General features: G+C 38.9%; 3 protein-coding genes across 3 annotated transcripts; all 3 read left to right on the top strand.

Moving 5' to 3' along the window:
- Positions 1-579: 579 nt before the first annotated feature.
- LOC141648226 (ubiquitin domain-containing protein DSK2b-like) lies at positions 580-7,532 on the top strand. Its single transcript, XM_074456738.1, has 8 exons — positions 580-1,035; positions 3,718-4,482; positions 4,959-5,164; positions 5,237-5,350; positions 6,216-6,274; positions 6,705-6,733; positions 6,820-6,909; positions 6,998-7,532. The coding sequence occupies exons 1-8, from the start codon at positions 822-824 to the stop codon at positions 7,144-7,146; spliced, it is 1,626 nt and encodes a 541-aa protein (XP_074312839.1). The 5' UTR covers positions 580-821; the 3' UTR covers positions 7,147-7,532.
- Positions 7,533-9,150: 1,618 nt separating this feature from the next.
- Positions 9,151-18,366, top strand: LOC141648225 (uncharacterized). The gene is made up of 4 exons (XM_074456737.1): positions 9,151-9,277; positions 13,054-13,800; positions 14,153-14,236; positions 18,119-18,366. Exons 2-4 carry the CDS (start codon positions 13,107-13,109, stop codon positions 18,211-18,213), a joined length of 873 nt encoding a protein of 290 aa, XP_074312838.1. The 5' UTR covers positions 9,151-9,277; positions 13,054-13,106; the 3' UTR covers positions 18,214-18,366.
- A 155-nt stretch (positions 18,367-18,521) lies between these two features.
- LOC141646356 (zinc finger protein ZAT2-like) lies at positions 18,522-20,118 on the top strand. Its single transcript, XM_074454267.1, has one exon. It carries the CDS (start codon positions 18,764-18,766, stop codon positions 19,937-19,939), a length of 1,176 nt encoding a protein of 391 aa, XP_074310368.1. The 5' UTR covers positions 18,522-18,763; the 3' UTR covers positions 19,940-20,118.
- The last annotated feature ends 2,295 nt before the right edge of the window (positions 20,119-22,413 follow it).

Raw genomic sequence — 22,413 nt, 5'->3', positions numbered from 1 at the left:
AATTTGTAGAGAAATTTCATACGTTTATATCAATTATATTAGAACTAGTATAAGTATTTTATCTAAAAACTATGTTAATTACTAAATTATATAAATACTTTTAAAATATTAAAAATTATTTATGTACAATGAGTCTAAATATAAAATGATTTAATGATATATTTTTGTTAAAAATAAAAATAGGGTTGGATTTCACTTTTTGTCAAAGTTATGGGGCCTAATTGCTACATTTGTAATTTATGGGGCTTGATCTCACAATTGGTAAAAGTTATGGGGGTTAATCTCTACTTTCGCGGAGATAGAAGTGAGTCGTACGCCCGTAGTGCATCGTGCCTCGTGCTGGCCCACTATTCTTGAGGGAAAAAATGACACGACCTAGCCATATCATGTCGTGACAATTCCTCTATTTATGCTTTATTTCTTTGAATTTTAGGCGAGTCCATACGTGCCGTGTTTGGACTAGACACGGTCTTTTTTTTCAAACTTCGGTCCAAACATGAGCTATAGCACACGGCCCACGATCCATGACATGCCGTACCGCGTTAAATCGTGCCAATATGAGCCATGGGCCGTACTTGAAAGCCCATTAATCCGCGTATCCACTTCCATCTCTAGTCAAAGTGGATCCACCCTCTGGCCTCTTGGCTAGTTAACTTCTACTTCCCCACGTACGCTCGTCAACCTTAACAAAACACCATGGCGACTGGATGAATCATAATAACATCCACGATAATACTCTTTTTTTCCCCTAGGGTTACAGTTTCAATCAATTTTCCCCCAAATCGATCACGAATCGACTTTCTCTCTCTCCACCAATCGCCATGGCGACTGACGGAGATTCCGGCGGTGGAAATGAAGTTTCCGTCAATATCCGATGCGCTAGTGACTCCAAATTTTCCGTTAAAGCGACGCTTGATTCAACCGTCGGAAATTTCAAGGTCATTGTTGCGCAGAGTTGCGATGTTCCTGCTGAACAACAGAGATTGATCTATAAGGGTCGGATCTTGAAGGACGATCAAACCCTAGCTAGCTATGGTAATTTAATTTTTTACCTTTTTTTTGAGTTTTTTTTTTCTTGTGTAATTTGATTGATCTTTTAGGCAGTGTTAGCAGTGAATGTGATCAATTGAGTTTGTTTGTGGTTATGATTGATGTAATTCAGTGGCGGAGTCAGGATTCGATGTTAGTGATGAGTAAAACATAGTTTAATATTTTCAGGAGGCAAATTAGTTATTAGTTCTACCATACTGGCAAAGCTTGGATTAAAAAAATTTCCAGGTATTGTTTTTTTGTGCTGAATGGAGCTTGTTTGCGGTACTGAGTAGCTAATTCAGCGGCGTAGGCGCGTAGGTAGGGTTAATTGTAAATTCTAGGCGATGAATTAGTTATTAGTTACTCGTATACTAGTGGCGAAGCTAGGATGTGAAAATATCCTAGCTTGCTATGGTGATTCTTCCCTGTTTTGAATTTGTTGTTCTGTAATTTGATTGATATTGTACGTAGTGCTTGTACTTTTTGTTATGAATGGAGTTTGTTTGCGGTATTGACTGATGTAATTTAGTCGCGAGGCTTGGATTCAACCCTGGAGAGGGGTAAAACATAGCTGTAAATTGTAGAAGGCGAATTAGTAATATAACTTCCATTGGCTTGGAGATTGACAACCTTGCTAGCCCTATCGTGCTGCCACTGCTGTAGGTTTTATAAGGTTCAGTCTAATAACAGCTCCGAATAAGGTTCTTTGGCTGTTTGGGAACTGCCGAATTAGCGATGGTGTCAAGACTTAAGAGCATGTTTATTGCGTTGTTGATGTCTTAAGCAATGTTTTCAAGTTTTGTAGCTATTTGCTGCATTGCCCTTTTTTATTCCCTTGTATTCTGTATTAGTTTTATGAATACGTTCACATTAGGTATACTTTTGGGTGACTTGTTTGGGGATTCTCACTTCGAACATAGTTCAATTTATTTAAAAACAGAAGTTTATTACTCCTTAGATATCTTAAAATAAACCTTTTTCTACACACTTTTTACTCGGTAATTGTGATAGCTGCTACTACTCCCTCAGTTTTTTTATCATCCCAATGTAATTCTACCACTTTTTAAGAAAAGGGAAACATTGACCAACCTACCTTTCTCACTCTCACCCATCCCCCCTTAAGAGCCCACTACGGACTCTCATTTACCAAACACTACCCCCACCTCCCAGCACCACCCACCATCGTCAACATAACTGACCATCCTCTACCACTTCTCAACACCTCTAACCACGACTGACCACCACCACCACTAGCAGCTTCAATCAACACCAGCACCATTTATCGCCACCGATCATCTTCCACCACCACCTAACACCACCACCAAACACCACCACGTTGCAGCACCATCATCTGATCACCTCTTAACACCCCCAATCACAGCGCACCCAGACCACCTCAAAAACACACGAAGCCTCATCATTGGACCAAATCTGGTGGTTATAGGGGCTGACAGTAAGGAATGGAGATGTGGAGGGAGATCCACTTAGGATCTGTGGGTGGAAGTCAGCCAAGAGGAAGGTCACGATGGAGGTGGGCGTTTAATGGGAGAAGTACGGAGTATACTGGTGGTCCTCGTGGTAGGCGGCTTCTTCGGAGAGCAGAGGTGCAGGTTGTCGACTTCTTGCGTGTTATGTGGGATTGTGGTGGGTGGGACTGTGGGAGGTGGGGTGGGGTGGGGTTATGTTATTTTATTAAGGTGTATGATTGTAGTCAGTGGGGGCAGCCTATGGAATTACAGAATGTTCATTGGGTGAATTTGGTAAAAACCGTCAAATTTGTTGCCAAATAAAGAAAGAATAAGATGTGGGAGGAAAAGAAAAAAAACTTGCTAAAAAGGAAAGTGGAAAGAAAACAGAAATACATTACACTCTTAGGAGGCAATCTGCACCACTCTGGCAGAAAGCATGCTATTGGAGTGTTTAGTGTGCCGTGATGGACTGATGGAGGCCAGATCATGCCTTTCGAGGATTTTTGTTAATAACATGCCAAATTTGATTGTTTTTCTTGGCGGATAGCCAAATTGATTGTAGAAGAAAGATAAATTGAATTAGTATTCTACCTTTTTTTTTGACGATGCATTGAGGCACTGGATTGATTATCTATTGCCAGGTAACAAATATGCTCAATCCTATCGAGCCACAAACCAGTTTATACTTATATGTATCATGACACTTGCTTTATATATTTTTTATCAGATATCTATCAATAGCGTATTAGGTGCAGATGTTGTGTATTCGTATCAAATTAGGCTACCTTATCTATTGTGCTATCGATTCTCTCTGTTAAAAAAGTTGATTTTGTTATGTAGTGCTGGTGTGGTGTATAGCTATCTTTTACGCCAAGCAGTGGAAGAAAGTATGAAATAATATGTTTATGTCCCACTTTTGTTATATGCTCCTATATGTTTACCAGAAAGACAAGTGAGTCTTTGATTAGTTTAGAGTTAGCTTCCAGTAAGCATTTTCGTGCCACTATTTTAGTGTCATTTTTGTGAACAGGCATTATATTAGCAGTCAAACTTATTTTTCTATTGTGTTTAGGTAATTTACATTGGTTTGCACTTTTGCAGTCAATGGCTTCAGCATTTGCGTAGTTTTGTTTTGAACTTGTGGTGGAACTTCTTTCCTATTATCTTGACTTAATAGGTTCATGCATATAAACTTCTCTCTGTTCTTTGTTGGTAGGATTACAAGAAGATCATACCATCCACATGGTTCGTGGCTTTGCTCCATCTGCTTCGACCACACCTCCTGCGACTGCAAACTCTGCAGGAACCGACACTACTGCTGCTACTCGAACTGCTGCCTCTACAGAAAGCGGAGGCTTGGGAGGTGCCGGTCTTGGGGCATCTTTATTTCCTGGGATTGGTCTGGGTGGTCTTGGCGGGACAGGGGCTTCTGGTTTGCTTGGAGCTGGAATTCCAGATCTCGAACAGATGCAACAGCAATTAAACCAAAACCCTGATATGCTGAGAGAGATAATGAACATGCCTGCCATTCAAAGTTTGATGAATAATCCAGATCTTATGAGGAACCTGGTTATGGATAACCCTCAAATGCGTGAGATCATTGACCGTAATCCTGAGCTTGCTCACATTTTGAATGACCCTAACATTCTCAGACAAACCCTTGAAACAGCTAGGAATCCTGACCTCATGCGTGAAATGATGCGGAATACTGATCGAGCGATGAGCAACATTGAATCTTCTCCAGAAGGATTTAATATGCTTAGACGCATGTATGAAAATGTTCAGGAACCATTTCTGAATGCCACCACAATGGCTGGGGATGCAGGAAATACTCGAAATCCGAGCTCTTTTGCTGCTCTTTTTGGGACTCAGGGCGCTGCTGGACAACAAAGGGATGGATCTAATAATCCATCCACCACAGGATCGGAATCTGGTGTTCCAAACACTAATCCGCTTCCAAACCCTTGGAACAATGCTCCTGGTGAGTTTCTTTTCTCTTCATTATGTCTGTATTTTTTTTGGTTGGCTCTGTGATGTTACAAGTACAAATTGTCTTTGGTCTGGTATGTTCAATTCCACAAATTTATTTGTTTCTTAAGCAAGTCAACAGTGGACAAATTTGTTCTAATATCACTTCTATTCAAGTAGCTTTATCCTTTTATATCCGGGTTGGTCGAACAAAAAATGCCATGCGATCATTTCTGTTATCGATGTTAACAGAAAATAACTGTTTATTGATGCACGATGTGAAAATGTTTTGAATTGTGGTTGATTTCCTACTCATATTTGATGCATGAAGAAGGTTGGGTTTTTATTTATACTGAGTGGTAGACTGGTAGGCAGTGTTTCTGTGATACTTCTGTGTTCACAGTTTACAATTTATTCTTGGTCAACCTTCAGAAGGTAAGGCATCCTTGATCCTAATTGAAACCGTTACGTATCTATTTCCATTGTTAGGTGGTACTCAGACAAATAGCGCTCAGAGGACCAATCCATCAGGTGAATCTAGGCCAGCTCCTTTGGGCGGTTTAAGCAACCTTCCTGATCTGGATCATATGTTTGGTGGAGTTCCAGATCTTTCGTCAATGTCTCAAATAATGCAAAATCCAGCAATGTCACAAATGATGCAAAGCGTTCTCTCCAACCCACAATTTATGAGTCAGGTACTTGAATGAACTTTGTGTTAGTATATGTACCTTCAAATCAGATAGCTAATAGTTGGGTTTGAATTTCAGATCGTCAATACGAATCCACAACTGCGTGCTATGACTGAATCAAACCCTCAGCTTCGAGAAATGATGCAAAATCCTGAATTGCTTCGTCAGTTAGCTTCACCTGATACGATGCAGGTAAACTGCTCTGAGGTTTTGCATTGCTTGTGTAAACTGTAAAGTTATTCTCCAGAGTCTGGACTTTGGAACAATATAGTTTTCTTTTTATTCAATATCTCCTTCTCCTTGGGCACGCTACTGTCCAAACTATCGAATGAAGTTGTCTTGAACTAGTTGGTTAGGATAATGTCTAAGTTAGCTATATGTTGGATTACTATTATCCTCTCACTATCGGAGCCTTGGAGGGTAGAGGCTGCTTGGGGACAGCTTGCCTAGGGTTTACTTGTATTGAGAGTAATTGTTATCTAATAATGGATGCAAAATACGAAGGAAATAGGAGGTACTGGTGGTGGTGGATTGACAAAGGTGATGAAGATGTGCAAATAACTACTTCATTAAGGGAGTACTGGTTAACCACCTTCTCCCTCGGATAATATATCACCCTCATATCGGAATAATAATAATAATTCCCTTATGACCATGTTCATCGTCCGTTGACCACACCTTATCTTCCCTTCAACACTATTGCTTTTCTTCTCTCCTTCGTTTTGAGCGAGCTGATAGGAGTAATTTGGAGTTAAATACACATTCTTCCACCACCACCAACTACTACAACACTCCCACTGCCTCAAGGCCCCCAACTAACGGGTGGATCTTATGAATGCACACTTCCAGTCTAAACCTTGTATTAGACACATGGAGAGGGGCGGTTGTTCGATGATGGAAGTTTTGATAACCGGCTATTTCTCATTGACTAATTCACAGTATATAGGGAGTCGTTATCCTTTATTCCGTCTTACTTTTTTTTATCTAGGTTATCACTTCATAAATGACCTTTTTTTTTCTGGAGTACTTGAACCTTTTTTTTTTGGGTTTTTTGCAGCAAATGATGACTCTACAACAGTCACTTTTCTCTGGTATGAATCGTCCTCAGACAAACCAGTAAGTGAAATTTTTTTCCTATTCCTTGTTGAAGCCGATGTTGTCTCTTTTTAAGAACTTAACATTTGTAGATCTTTTATCGAGAGTTCCTGTGTCACAGAATGGTCATTTGTAGTTTTGTACATCATAAATAGCTGTGGAATATAAGATAGTTTAGGCTAAATAGTACAGAGCCGAATGGTCATTTGTACATCATAAATAGCTGTGGAATATAAGATAGTTTAGGCTAAATAGTACAGAGCCCTCTCTTCCGAAAATAGTCCAGTTGTGGACCTCATGCAGCTTTTCTCTGTGTCACTCTAGTTCCCACCTGCCCTAGATCACCATGTGTCTAATGCTTTACTGTCAAACCGTTTTTTTTTTTAATTTGATATTAACATAAAACAGTATTGATAACCTATTTCCCCGTGATGTTTTTTCTGGATTGCAGAGATTCATTGCAAAGTGGTGGCACTACAGGTAAGCTGTCGGTTACACTCATTTTCTGAAAAATTAGTTTTGGGATTTGCGTTGTTTTAACTTATTAATTTGTATTTAATTCACAGGTAATACAAATAACATGGGTTTTGAAGCATTGATGAATATGTTTGGTGGTCTTGGTGCAGGCGGTTTAACTACACCAGAGAACTCAAATGGTTCACACCTTCTCCACTCCGACCTACATATAATGTTTATGTACCAAACTTTGTTCTCTCTTACTGACTGTACGTTAATCTTTTGCAGTGCCTCCTGAGGAGCTCTATGCAACTCAGCTAACTCAGCTTCAAGAAATGGGCTTCTTTGACACCATAGAAAATATACGTGCCCTACAAGCTACTCGTGGTAATGTTCATGCTGCAGTAGAGCATCTTTTGGGCAACTTGGGTCAATGATGTTGAGTTCTGAAGGTCCTTCTGCGGACTCTGTGGAACCCATTGATAATAGTGTCTTGCTGAAGAGAAAAAAAGACAAGCTTCTACTCGAGCTTGTGAATAAGCAATACTTGGTACCACCACACCACGAGTTGCGACTCTGGATCTAGGCTCGTATTTCCACTCTTCTTTGACCTCCTTTCGTCAAACTTTGTACATGGGACGGTTGTGATTGTTTTTTTCTTTGGATCTTTGAGTTGAATTTTGTCGAGGATCGTCCTGTCACTATTACATGACCAGAATGCTTATCAAATCATAGGTTGTTCAGCGAATTCAATTTTGCTGGAAGGAAAACATTTTCATAGTTCCATGAATTAATGAGTTTGGATGAATTTCTAGCGCCATAATTCCTTTTTCCTAAAATCTGCGTTCTTAACAAATCAAATATTCGGATTCTTTTATTTGGTTTTAGTATGGCTAGGAGAAAATATTTTTGCTTATATTTCGAAGTTATAGATGTTGAAGGCTGATACGATCATACGAACCAAGAATCTTAATTCAAACTATTGTTCAACACTGTAGTAACCAATTTTATTTGTGAACAAGAATCGATCCAACTTGACCGGAGGTCACAGCGTTACACCTCAATTTCTCCCAAGAGTTGGCAAAAGCTGACCCGATCCGAGGAACCCGATCAGATCCACCCGAAACCCGACCTGATACAACCCGAAAATTGGGTGAACCGACCCGATCCGATAACCGATGACAGCCTTATTTTTTCCAACCCGAACCCGATATTTTCTCAACCCGATAGATGACCCGATAATCAACTAGCTTAATAATGGTTTAAATAACACCAAATTGACATTCATTCTAATTATTTTCACTTACAACTACAATTAATACACTCTACCCATTATTTAAACATAAAATTACCATTTAAAACTAAATATATAAGACAAAATATATGATGATAACCTGACCCGAGACTGACCTGATAATGACCCGACCCGACTTGTCACCCGTTGATGATCCGACCCGAAGATGACCCGACATGAACCGAACCGACCCGAACCCGTCACTGACATGACGTAACCCGAACCCGATATGACCCGACTCGCTTTGACCCGACCCGTAACCGACCCGAGTGACCCGATTGCCACCTCTACGTGTGAGGCAATCAATGAACTAACATAGAATTATTGAGAGACGGTCTTTCACTAAATTTATTAAGAGATGGTCTCTTACTAAATTTATTGAGAGATCAATAAAAAATTGATGAAAAAATACTACAAAAATAAATAAAATGGATACCGTACATTATAAAGTGGGCTACTAATAAAAATGGTTACGATGTAGAGGTGTTCATTGGTCCGGGACCGGACCGGACCGGACCAAACTCTCTGGACCGAAGACCAAATAAGGGTTAGGAGGTGGACCGAGGACCGGACCATATTAATATTGGTCCGGTCCGGTCTGGACCATAAAAACACGTGGATCGGACCGGACCGGACCAAATGGACCAAATATTATTGTCATTAACATGTTTTACCATATAAAACTAGAACTCGAGAAGTTCGTAAGAATCAAAATAAACAACATTATTTTCTTACGAGATTTAACTACATAATTACACATATTATAATACGTGTAAACAAAGTAGAAAATAAAATCAATAAAATCACAAATTTAAAAATTTAAAAATTCTTTTATTACATAACTTCGATCTATGTCATCTCTCAGCGTCTATTCTTAGTCCAGACCGAAGACCAAAGAAGAAAGAAATAGGTGACTGTGACCGGACCAAACAAAATTCGATCCGGCCTGCAGGTCGGACGTGTCCGTCTTGGTCGATCTTTGGTCCGGACCACTGAATGAACAACCCTATTACGATGTGACAAAGTTCCGTACTCAATACAACCCGACCTATCGTAACTCGAAACTCGTAAGTCGTAACGGGCCCGAATGAACCGATTACTATCTCGAGTCTCGATTGATATTGCCCGACAAGTTCCTTTTCCATTGTCAATATAAAGGAAACAAACAAACAAAGCAAGTTTTGGAAATCACCATTAATTTACATTGCTGAAGCTCAAGTTCATTGTTGTCTTCTTCCAAAACGACGCATTCCAATACCTTTCACAAATTTAGGGTATGAACATCATCAATATCCCTCTTTCTTCTTTATTTAATTTGGAAAATTTTATTTCTTATTTTGTTAATTTACTGCTTCTAATGTATATATTCAACATGCACTACTTTGTTCTTCATCAATTTGTCTTGTAATGGTTTTTAACTTAGATTTATTAGCATAAATGAGCTGTTTTTTTATCTCTAATTTATTAATTTTGGCATATTTAGGACAATTTAGCTGCGTATTATACATTTTATGGTAAATTACTGAGATGGGTGGTTGTTTTTTATTTCCTTTGATGTAATTTGGTTAACGAAAAGAACATTTTTTGTCAAATAATGAATTACGCTTTCCGTCTGAGTCATTTGTTTACCTTTTATGTTCATTGTGACGAAGGGAGTTAGGGAGTCATTTAGTAAAAGTGGAAGTTTTTATTTTTTTTCATGCTTGAAGCAAAGTTGCATACTTGCATTTAATTGTTGAAGATTTGTATAGTTGTGTTTCAGTGGGATCGATAAAAGAAATGAATCCCTCTTGCAATGTTCCCAAATTCGGGGTTTATTGATTTTCAATTGGATTGATCATTGTATTAGTTGTATAATACGGAGTACTATTAATTCTTGAGATTCAAACACAGAAAGTGTACTTTCGAGGAATTGTGATTTTAATATGCACCCAAAGGCGTTTAATTAGTTTTTGAAGATTGCTCAGGAAAAAGATTTTTTCTTTGTTAGGGTTAGCATGTTTCCGTCAGACCTCTCTAGACGCACACTGTTTTGGTAAAAATTTACCGGTTAGATATTAATCTGTAGGGTCAAAGTGATCGTCTATGATTTTAAACAATTTAAAGGAATTGATGAGCAAAAATAAGAGACAACGAAAGGAAAAGTGACACTAGAGAATTTTGGTGACGCGGAAAACCCGTTGTGGGAACAATCGCGGGGGGAGTCGGAATCCCGCCAATAATTGCACTATGACCACGAATAATTCTCGCAAGTAAGTATAACACTGTTTTTCTTTTCTAATAAACTATCTGAAAGAAACTTCAAAACGATGGCCTTTGCTGCTGCACGCTTTTCTCCCTTTATAGTTGACTTCTTAGGGTTTCCTCTTTTCAGGGCCCTGGACGCCCGTTGCGAGGTTCCTGGGACGGTTACCCCTTTTTTGGGAGATAGTTGTTCTGACTTTTTCTCCCCTTTGACCGGCTTTTTAACTATCATTAAGTGTGTTTGTTCACTTTTATTTTGTGGCCCTGATTTTGCCAAGTCATTAATCCCATCACACTTGCCTTTCTCCACTCGGTATCTGCCACGTGTCACTTGGTAAAAATTGTAAATTTTTCCCCTAACACACACTATCAAGACTCTCATGGTGTTGTTGCTTTTATTGTAACATGGTTAATTAATTCACCTTTAAGGGCTTGCTTGAGATGGAGGTAATTATTACTTAGGTAATGGAGCCTAAATGAACTAAAAAATGGAGGAAAGTCATACTGGTTGGAGATAGAAATGGGGGAAGATAGTGTAATAGCCGTCCCATTAGGGGAGTAATAGTTACCTACCTCCTCTCCCAAGTAATGTATTACCTCCATATGAAGGTAATAATGTGTTACAATCTTGACAAGCAATGGTGTATTGGCATTGGATTGGTGTTAGTAGTTATAAGTTTGAGGAAAGTGCATTAGTTTTTCATGATTAAAATGTTTCAATTTCATGGTGATATATGTTAAATTTTGGATACACTCATGGGTATTATAATGCAGTATCGGCCGCGATTGCAAAATCACGGACTTTGGCTATTGCGGATGTAATGTAGAGGGTTGCGGTTACCTAATGCGTTAAATTTCCACTTCGCCTTAAGATCTAAAGTTTGAGTTGATTTTCCATATTTGTAGTCTATCTTCTTTATCTGGTGTCTTTTTTTTCGTTCCTCAAATACATCCAGCATTTTGAAAAAAAAAAAAAGAAATGTCTCCCAAACTCTTTTACCGAAAATAATGGTTGTCATACATTAAGTCCTGGTAACAATGTTAAGTTATTGCAATATTTTGATTATCTGGGGACATGGCCAAAATATCGGCGTTTTAATGGGAAATAATGTAACATGAGATTCCGTACCGTAAAGGCGTTGCATGAAGAGGGGGATTATAATACCATTTATGGAGTAGATAAGGAAATATTGTGCTTTATAGGCGTATGTGCATGAAGAACTTGGTATTATCTGCTTCTGCAGTTGTATCCATGAAGCAGTTGTAGTTTCCATTTTCTGGTTATGATGCTTATGGTAGATTAGTTACTGGATAATGAGTATCTATTATAGCTGTATATTGTTTTGAATCTTCCAAAAATGTCTGAAGTTTGTACTGGAGAGGCAGTGATGCAATGTAGGAGATGTTTCTGCCTTCTGGTATAATTTTGAATCCTGGAGTGCAGGTCATGTAGGTGTTGTGAATTAATTATCTTGATATTCTTAGGCTACTAGGTCGACTTGTAAGTTCAACAGCAAAGTCCATAAGGGACTAAGCATGCATTAGGTGGATGTGGACTATTACTCATTGTGCCTTTCGTTCTTATTGATTGGTGTGAGGGAGCTGGTACAACTTTTTTCTGTTTTTCTATCGATATATAAATTTTAAAGCCATTTCAAGTCTTTCAAATGTCTGCTGACTCTGGCAACTTTATAATCTCTTGATTTGGAGCATCTGAATGGCTTTATGAAATTCATTTTATGGGAGTATGAGTTAGTAATCAATGACACTGTTATGGTGTTGCGTCTCAAAATGACAAGTAAATTGTGAAGTATTCACATTCGAAGAAACTTAAATCTTGAGATGTCCAAATCTCCTTGGTAGTTTCGGTAGGATAACAAACTTAATTCTTTCACTTACATCCTGCAAAATCCAAGATATAACCAGACTATTGGATGTAAGCTAGGCACTAGCCACTCCTCAAGTTTTGACTCATAGTAGTTTTGGTTATTAACCCTGTAACATAGCCCAGTTTTCATTTTGTTGAAAGAGCTGAGCTACCTCCATCTGACGTTTCCAATGAGCCTAATTCTCTTAACCACTAAACATAAGGGTTATTCTTAAGGTCTGAGATCCCTCATAGTCACTTAGATATAAGTATTCAGCTGTCTTACTCTGTCCTACAGGTATATCGTTTCCAGCCATGATTACTTTCAAGAGAAGTAACAATATAGGAGCAGGTTTATGTAGAGAGCAGGAAAAAGAGAGAAAGCAGGAAACTTTCCTAGGGAAAACACAGTAAAGAAGACAGAAAACCAAGTAGGAAAGGAATGATGGAACATTCTCACAGATTTAGACTTTTTATAATGTAGCCAATGACTCACTATTCTTTTGACTGGAAGTACGTGGAATGTAGTAAACAGCTCAGTAAACCGTCTAAAATAGCAGTCGTTCCATCAAACTATCACACGATTTTCGTTATGGGTTATTCGTAAACACATCCTTATTCTTAACACATGGCTGCATAGGTAAAGGCGTAAAGCTACATACATCTGACTTAACTTACCCTGCCATAGGATTGGAAGAAATCTATGAGGCACTAGGGTATTTTTATGTTGCTGGTTGACTCTTAGAAATTTGAGTTGTATAAGCTGTGCATATTATTCTGAAATTCCATCTCTGTTCTATTATTGCCCGTCTGTTCTAAGCTGTTGTTAATTGTGGTCTACTTGGGTAACAGGTAGAGTTTTCTCCTTGAGTGACCTGATTACAGTTTCAGGCTTTTCCGCGAACCTAACATGCTTTATGATTCACATATGTTGTACAGGCTTTTGTTTTCCGCTGCTTGGAGATCCTTCTTCATGAGCCGATACATTTGAAATGGCCCAGCAAAAAGTTGACTCTAAAGTTAGTGAAGTAGCACTAGGTAACGAAGAAGCTGTCTTGTGTAGTCAGGATAAACAACTTCCAGTGCCTGTAAAAAAGATACCACTAAGAGATCTTCAAAGCGACAATAATATTGTAATGCAAAAAGGCCCTGGCATTCCTCTTGTTCTGAAGGAAGCAATCGCAGGGCCCCCTAAAGTTTCTGGCACAAAGCGACCTTCCGATGCTCAAATGAATCCTCACCAACAATCACCTAACAACAGTGGAGCAAATGGCCGTCTTGTGTATGTCCGAAGAAAATCAGAGGGCGAAACTGGTAAAATTGGTAACTGTGAGGTTATAGCTGACAATAGTCAATCTCCCCAGAAAAGCCAGCCTGGACATCAAGATGGGCCCCAAACAAAATCTTTGGATAAAGAACTACCAATACAATGCCAAACTGAAATTACACCAATTCCTACTTCCCCTACGATGTGTGTTCCGTCTGCCAAGCCTTCCATTCCATCCGCTTTTGGAAGTTTGGATTCTAAATTGGTTTCTGAAGAACATCGAAGTCACACTGTCCCGTTGCCTATCAATTTAGCAGCTGAAACTAAAGCTAACGACCAGAACTGGGAGGAGAGGTATATTCAATTGCAGATGTATTTAAGGAAGTTAGACCAATCAAGTTTGGAGGACCATCTTCAAAGTAAGTCTTTCTTTAAGTATAAGCTTCAGGTTACACTATCTTCAAATTAGTCCCTCCATCTCATTTATATTGTCCTCATATACTTGACAGCCAAACAAGGTTGACTTCGACCAATAGTTTCTCACTATATATTATAATTACAACATTTTAAAAATGATGACATGAAAACAATGGGCTTTGATGAATCAAATCTGACAAATTTTATATTATAGCTCTATATGTATTTGGAGAAATTCATGGTCAAAGTTATTATTTGGTTGCCCACCAAAGTCGTATGAGGACAAGAAATTTGGAATGGCAGTTATACGTCTTATGTGCAGGCTTAAATTATTAACTGTCTGCTATCTGTCAGTGCTTCGGTCTCTTTCAGCTGCTGAGCTTAGCAGACATGCCATTGAACTGGAAAAGCGAGCTATTCAGCTTTCACTAGAACAAGGTGTGTGATTTCGGTCCTTCCATTCCCTACTTGTGGATAACATATATTTACTCTCACGAATGTTATAATTGTTAATTACACGTAGTTATTAGCTTGCTACTGTTTTGTGCCAACATCATACCTTGACAGCTTGACTTGATAACTGCATATGGTCGTTTTGTATTCAAATGGCTTGACTATAGCTCTAGTTTGATTATGAATCTACTTTGAGGTTTCTATTTGTAGTTCAAGATACTATCTTTCCTTTTTCCCGGTATGTGGTTATTAAGGTGCCCTAAAGGTTGTACTGTTGTAGAAGATCGAGTAATCAATATATGTTTTCCATATTATTGGGTCACATAGGCTTACTGAATTCTATTATTTTTATTTTTGTACGAGTACCAAAATACAGGTGAAATTGTTATATTATGTCTTCTATGTTATGATTTATGATATCATGCACATTTTCAATAATATGGACAACAAGTGATGCCTACTGACATGGTATCGGAGGGGCGTACTGGACTTTTTTATAAGAACATTTTTGTGTAATTTTGGCCTTAAATGAAGTGTCCTTAGACACGCGATATGCAACATGCGACACCCCAGCCAAAGTGATGTGTCCAAGTAATTTAGATCCCCACGTGCATGCTCAACATGCCTGCATTCAAGACCACTTCGTCCCTTATTTCAAACTCTCTCTAAGGTGTCATGTATAAAGGTAATGCTTATCTTAACTCCATAGCACATAAACATAGTGTTTGATAGGGAATATACTGTCATCCTTACAATGTTCATTTGACTTCGGCAGGGTGTCTTAGGAAGCTCTCTTGAACTTGTATTATTATAGTATGTACCCTAAAAATTTCGCCTCGAGAGACAATACGGGTGGCTGTGTCAGATTAATTTGAGATGATTAACGCCAACTCATAGACACCTGAAGATTACCTTTTTACCACATCCGTGCCGTATTTAACCTCCCAGTGGTGTTTCGGCACACTTTTCCCACACCACGGGAGATATCATAGATGACTCCATATAGCACTCTTTATTGTTTTGTAATGTATCAAATGTCATTCCAACCGCCAATGTGAACTCTTAGGTGTTAGGATGACTCGCAACAAATGTGATATATTCTGACACGGTGTCCCGGGACTCCGGGAGTCTATTTAAGTGCATGTATTCTAGTTTTCAAATTTCGCCTCTTGGGACCATGTCTAGAGACCGTGTCAGAATGAATAATTATTGGCACCAACGTAACTTATAGATACTCTTAGTGTCCTTTTCCCTCATATGGTCGCTGTTTAACCGCCTAGAGTGTTTGGGTACACTGTTCCATTACCATGGAACATATCAAAGGTGGTTTTATAGTTTTTACTCAATTTTATTGTTTAATTATGCATCATTGTTATCCCCGTACTCCCATAGCCAATAAGTACCCCTAGGATGGTTTCAAATAATTGATTCAGACACCGTACCCGTTGAAGCCATTTAGCCTTCAAATTTTGCCTTTGGGACACAACCTCGAACAACTATGTAAGAATGAATTATGTTATCAATACTAACTCACACACCCAAAAAAAAACTTTTGTGCTACATAGGGACCCGTTAACTACCTAGTAGTGTTTCGGAAGACCGTTCTCGCACCATGGAAGTTATTTAAGATAGCTGCATAGCCCATAGCCAACATGAACCCTTAGAATCGTTCTCCAACAGTTACTACATGATTCAGACACTGTGCCGGTTGAAGCTGTCCTATGCGAGTTTCATACCCTAGAAGTTTTGGTCTTTTGGATGACTTTGGGTGACCCTATTAGAGTTGATGTTGCCAACACTTCCTTATAGACACCCTAAGAATAGTTATGAACCACATGGGTGCCCGATTTAATTGCTTAGTAGTGTTCTAGCACACTATTTCCGCATCACAAAAGATATTGAAGATGATTTCGTACACAACTCCACAGCCAAATAAATCCCTAGGATGGTTCCCAACAGTTTTCATCCAGTTCCAATGGTGTTTCCCATGAAAGTTTCTTGAGCGTGTATAGCCTTCCTATTTAGCCTCTCCAGACTATGCCGGCGAGCGTGTTACTATGTTAGAATGAGATTATTATTAACTCTTAGACACTCTAAGACCACTGTTGTTATACTTGTGTGCCCGGTTAACCGCCACGTGATGTTTCTGCACACCCTTTCTCACCAAAAAATATACTACTCCATTCAACTCCACTCTACCTATTTGTGTTTTGCACAAATATTAAGAAGGGTGGGATTGGGTGGAAAATATTGTAATTAAATAATAGGGTATGATGCAAATAAGTAGGGTATGAGTGGAAAAGGGTGGAGTTTGATGTAAAAGTAGTGGGGTATGAGTGACAAATATTGTAAATGAGTAATGTGATATGAGGATAAAATGGTCATTTGACATTTCTTTTTAGGAAATAGGTAGAGTGGAGTTGAATGGATGAAAAAGGAAATATGGTAGAGTGGAGTTGAATGGAGAAAGTATCAAACATGACTTCATAGTTCATACACCATAAAATTGTTTGATAATGTATCATTGTCATCTCCATAGCTTTATATGAACTCACAGGGTGATTTCCCAACATGGTTTACTTTATTCGGTCACCGTGCTCTGTTATAGATGTTTGTAGTGTGTATAGTAGCCTTCAACTTTCACCATTTGGGATAACCTTGAGTGACTCTGTACTAATGAGTTGAGGCATTTGGGATAACCTTGCGCGACTTTTTAAGAATGAGATGAGGTTCTCAAGACTTACTCAGACAACTAGGGCTTCTTAACTGTCACATAGGTGCCTAGGTTATCTAACCACGTAGTAGAATCTCGGAAGACATCTCCTGCACCATGGAGTTGTCGAAAATGAGTTCGTACACCTTTTTATCGTTTACAATGCATCAATTATTATCCCCATAGCAAGTGTAAACCCAGCAATTTTATCATATTCTGATTCTTATACCGTGCTGGTTGAAATTTGTCCCGGGCGTGTGTTATATACTTTATATAGCCTTTTAACTCTTTAACATTCCATGAGACCATGACCTCGGACATCTATGTTAAAATTAGTCAAGGTTGTCAACACTAGCTCAATAATAGTCGAGGGCTACTTTATTGCACATGGGTGCTCAATTTAAGCGCCTAATGGTGCTTCTGGTAGACCCTTGCACACCATGGGAGATATCGAAGATGGCTTTATACAGCACTTTATTGTTTGATAATGCATCGATTGGTATCCTCACTCCCAAATGTAAACCCCTGGTATACTTCCAACAATTTTATTTAATTTCGTCACGTGCCCTGTGAAGCTGTTTGAGTTTGTATCATAACCTTCAAATTTCAGCTTTTAGGACGACAATGGACAGTCGTGATGGAAGGAATTGCGGTTGTTAACACCGACCATAGACACCTTAAGATTGCTGTAGTTCGATTCCTTAAGGCCATTCAAACTTGGGAAATTTATTTGCTTTACCTGTTACTTGTACTCCTTTTTCACATGTATATTGCAGTTCAGTCATTGCCAAACCTGGCTGGCAATAACAGGCGGTGATTATCGGGCAGGCCAGGTCATGACATAAAAAACATCCCGAATATACGGCTGAGCCAAGCCGGAGGGGTCTGGCCATATAATCACCTCGAGGGCATTTGTCTTCTGAATGCTGATAATAATTCACCTTTCATTCCTCGAATCTGATGCACCTTTGAATCCTGATGTTCCTGCTATATAGTCTTGGGACTGACTGTTGGTAGAGAGACAGGCATACATTAGAAGCTCTATCTATTATATGCAAATGTTGGAGCAGATTTGTCTAAATATAGTCCTATACTCCTATCTGACTAAAGAAACAGAGATTTATTCCGCTCATCTTACTTTGTCTTCTTGTCAGGAAAGGAGCTGAAACGCGTCAAAGCTCTGAACGTGCTCGGGAAAACACTAAAGACCTGCAATGCACCTGCATCTCAACAATCACCACTCAACTAATCCGGCCTGACACGAATATCCATCTGTTGTTCACTATTCTTCACTGTAATATCCCCTCAGATTTCGAAATTTCGATGAGCTTAAGTTATAACTCAACTGTGAAATGTATCAACACTGACTTTTCAATTTATGGTCCAATATTTTCCCTTCAAACATGGGCTCTTTTCATGCAATTTACCTTTCATTATTTTTTTTACCAATCCACAGGCCCAATAAAGCAGCAGTAACCAAGGGACAAAATAAAATGGTAAATTAGTAACTGTAAAAAAAAAAATCATTACAAGAAGACAAGAGCATATTCCCCACAATGGCCCCACATCAACTAACTTCCTTCCTATGTTCCTTAAGGCGCCAAAAATAACCGTCAGTAACCGTTAATGGATGAGGACATGTAACTGCCAACTATGTCCCCCCTCTACAAAACCCACTCTTCCTCCCATTTTCACCTTTTTTCCTTTTCTCCTTTCTTTTTACCCCATTATTTCACTTGCAGTAACAATTTTTTACCCTTAAAATTTCTTCACAAATTTCAGACAAATTATTATATTCCATGGATGGAAACAACAACAACAACAACAAGCCTCCTCCCCATCTTTCGTTCCGGCCGCCACCCCCATTAAACATCCAACCTCTCCGCCCTCCTGTTTCTGTTCCTTCCACTGCGCAACTCGAAACATTTTCCGTCACCCCTTTAAACATCCAACCTTTCCGTCCTCCTCCTGTTATTACTTCCACTGCACCACCCGAAACTTTTTCTGTTTCCCCTTTAAGCATCCAACCTTGCCTTCCTCCTGTCCCATTAACCTCGTCTCCTTCTTCCTCCAACCACCGTCGTAAACGCTCTAAACTCACCCGCACTGACAACCCTACTCCTATCACCACCGATGCAACAGCATCAACATCGAGGGGCCCATCAACATCAACGAGGGCCCCAACAAGAAGACCTGACCCTGATGCACCGAAAATTACTCGTCCATGTACTGAATGTGGCAGGACATTTTGGTCATGGAAAGCCCTGTTTGGACACATGAGGTGTCATCCTGAACGACAGTGGCGCGGGATTAACCCGCCAGCGCACCTTCGTCGTTCTCCTCCTCTTGCTCTTCCTCCGCCTCCTCTTCCTACTCATACTACTTCAGAGGATGACCGTGAGGTCGCTACAAGTTTACTTCTCTTGGGGTCCTCCTCTACGGGTGCTGGTGATCGTACGGACAATGTATCGATTCCTACGAGATTCGAGTGTTCGAGTTGTAAGAAGACGTTTCCGACTCACCAGGCTTTAGGGGGACACCGTGCAAGCCATAAGAACGTCAAGGGTTGTTTTGCCATTACAAGGGGAGTTGAAGAGGGCAGCGGTGGTATTATGGAAGGGTATAATAGTAATTACACTCGGAATACCGAGATGGATCCGAGATTGGACTTGGGCCTTGGAATGGGAATGGGCCTGGCCCATAGGTGTGGCATCTGCTATAAACTTTTCCCAAGTGGGCAGGCCTTGGGTGGGCACATGAGATGCCATGGGGATAAAAATGACGAACCCTCGACATCGTCGGTTGGAGTTGGGCTTGGGATTGGCCCGGTTACGCAAGTCGCCGAGACCCAACATGGTCTTGATCTTAATCAGCCAGCCCGAGAAGAAGAAGCGGGCCGTCCTGTTTGTTCTGGAAGTAGTAGTAGCAGCAGCAGTAGTGGTAGTATGGAATTAGATTTGAGATTAGGAATATAATTAATTATTATAAATTATGATTAATGATGGAAATGTTATATGTTGTTGTACAATTGTGTAGTTATATTATATTATTATAAATGTGTATTAATTAAATGATTAATGATTTGTTACTAATTATGATAGATTGTGGAACATAAAGGTGTTTGATGATATGAATTGATATGTGGATTGATTAGTATGTTACTATGTTGGTGATTGATTTAGACATGGATCGATTTGTAAATTTAGATAGTCTATAATATTATATGCGGTTTTCCTAACGTGTGCCTTAGAACACACGTTAGAAAAACCAAAATGCGGTATATGTTTGATAAAGTAAATTTCTGCATTATTTTATTCTCCGCTTAAGAATTTTATGTGTACTAGGCTACTAGCAATTGTGTATAGCGATGTTTGTCTATAGAAAACATGTATCACATGCGTCTTTTTATTCAATTACGTGCTCATGTTGGCCATTCGATACATGGTGCATGTCACAGGGCTGATATGGTTCGAACCCAAGTTGCAAACACGCATGCCACAGAGCTTGTCATGTTTAACGGACTAGTTTCAAGATTTGTATCGAACCTTTATAAAAAGGAGTATGTTTTAGGGTGTTTTTACGAGTTTTTATTAGTATTCACAGTTTCAATTCAAAATGTTACGGTTGTTCAAGGACTTCATAGGCCGGCCGAGACATCATAATTGCTCCAAACTTAGCACTAAACTTGTTAAGGCTATATATAGTGCGTGCTTTATGGCGATTGTTGGGTTCATTTCTATCTTTGGATTGGTGAAGTTGACTGTTTTTTATTTTAATTTGGATTGTGTGGGTTTGAGTTGGCTTGAGTTGGGTCTTCGGTGTGGTTGGCTGGTCTGGAGGTGGTGGTTTAAATTTTATCGATGTCATCACCAGTTAATTTTCTGTCTTGTTTTTATGTTCTAATAATCTCCTTCTATAGGAGTCTTTATTGTATTCTTGGGGCACGTTCGAGGTTCTTGGCTGGGAGATTAGTTGGGTTGAGCTCTCTAGTCCTTCTTTTAAGTTTACTTGGTTCTTTGGGTTGGTTTTTGGACTATTGGGGTCGATCACCATGGTGTAAGAGATTTTTCTCTGTTGAAGGCATGCAGGCTTGTTCGGCTCGTTCTTTCCCTTTTCTTTCTACGCTCTTGTAGCGTAAGTGCACCTGGTCCGTCCCGCTGGCCTCTGGAAATTGTTAATAAAGTTGTTGACGTGGACGACGTTGCTCGTGTTCAACCTATTCTTCATCATCCTGCCCTCGTTACTCCAGTTTGCTTTGTTGTAATTTTAATTTTAATAAATGTATGTAATCTTTAAGTTTGGCTTCGAAGTACTAGTTTTGCTAGTCGGGCCTTCTAGTGCAACTTAGTCAATTAGCTTGTTTGGTAACTTTTGGGGTACTATAATAATCATCCTTTTTCTATCTGTAAAAAAAAAAGGCAAAGTTTACACAAGATGGAATATAATTGTTAAGCTATGCAACTAATATGTAACTCGACCGGTTTAGGAACTATAAGCCTAACACTAGGTACCTAGAGATAGTTGTTATTATCATGTTTACCTTAATTGGGTTACGGTGCTCAACTACGCGCTCACCTGTACAAGGAAAAGCAACTATTCTATAAATAAGCTTGTATTATTTGGGAATAATATGGCATGCTGGCACTTGGTAGGTACTCCTATAATAGAAGAAATTAAATGTCATTTTATCGTCAACTTTTATATTTAGTACTTTCGTAAACTAGGATTAAATTTTACATATGTAAAAGCACGAAAAAGAAAGAAAAGAAAAGAAAAAGGTGAGGTACATTCAAGCAAGCAACTAATATAAGTAAATCGTCATGACCCATGACTAGCTCACTACTCATAAAGGACCATGCAATACATTCGTGTTGTAAATACATATTCAAAATTTTAAGGAAGACAATCGGTTTTCGACATAAGATTCATCAAATCATCAATAAATAAGGTTTTGGGTTTGAGATATGAAAATGTTAACAATCTAAAATCTCATGAGCACAAACTTTTAAACCTATAGTACAACAACAACAACATCAGAGCCTTAATCCCAAAATGATTTGGGGTCGGCTGACATGAATCATTCTTTAGAACCATCCATAGGTGAACGTACACCTCAAAAAGCGAATAGAAAAGGGAAAATGAAAAATAAAGGGGGAGCGAAAATGTAATGAAAAGTCAAGGTAAACTTACAGGTTTTAAAATCGAATTTCAGATTTCTTTTATAAAAACTTAAAATTTAAATCGAGAGAAAAGATTAAAACGATTTTGAAAACCGAAATAGAGTTAAGGATTCGGAATGCCTTAAAAGTAAACCAAGTAAAATATATAAGAAAGTGGTCGGTAAAAAAAATGTAATAAAGGAGAGAAAAACAAATAATTTAATTTTTTAAATTAAATAAAAACACTAAATATGTCAAAAAAATATCAAATACTAGAAATCAACATGTAT

This window comes from Silene latifolia, chromosome 3 (genome assembly GCF_048544455.1).
Source record: "Silene latifolia isolate original U9 population chromosome 3, ASM4854445v1, whole genome shotgun sequence".
Classification (NCBI taxonomy): Eukaryota; Viridiplantae; Streptophyta; class Magnoliopsida; order Caryophyllales; family Caryophyllaceae; genus Silene; species Silene latifolia.
This window is presented reverse-complemented; position numbering and strand designations above follow the sequence as displayed.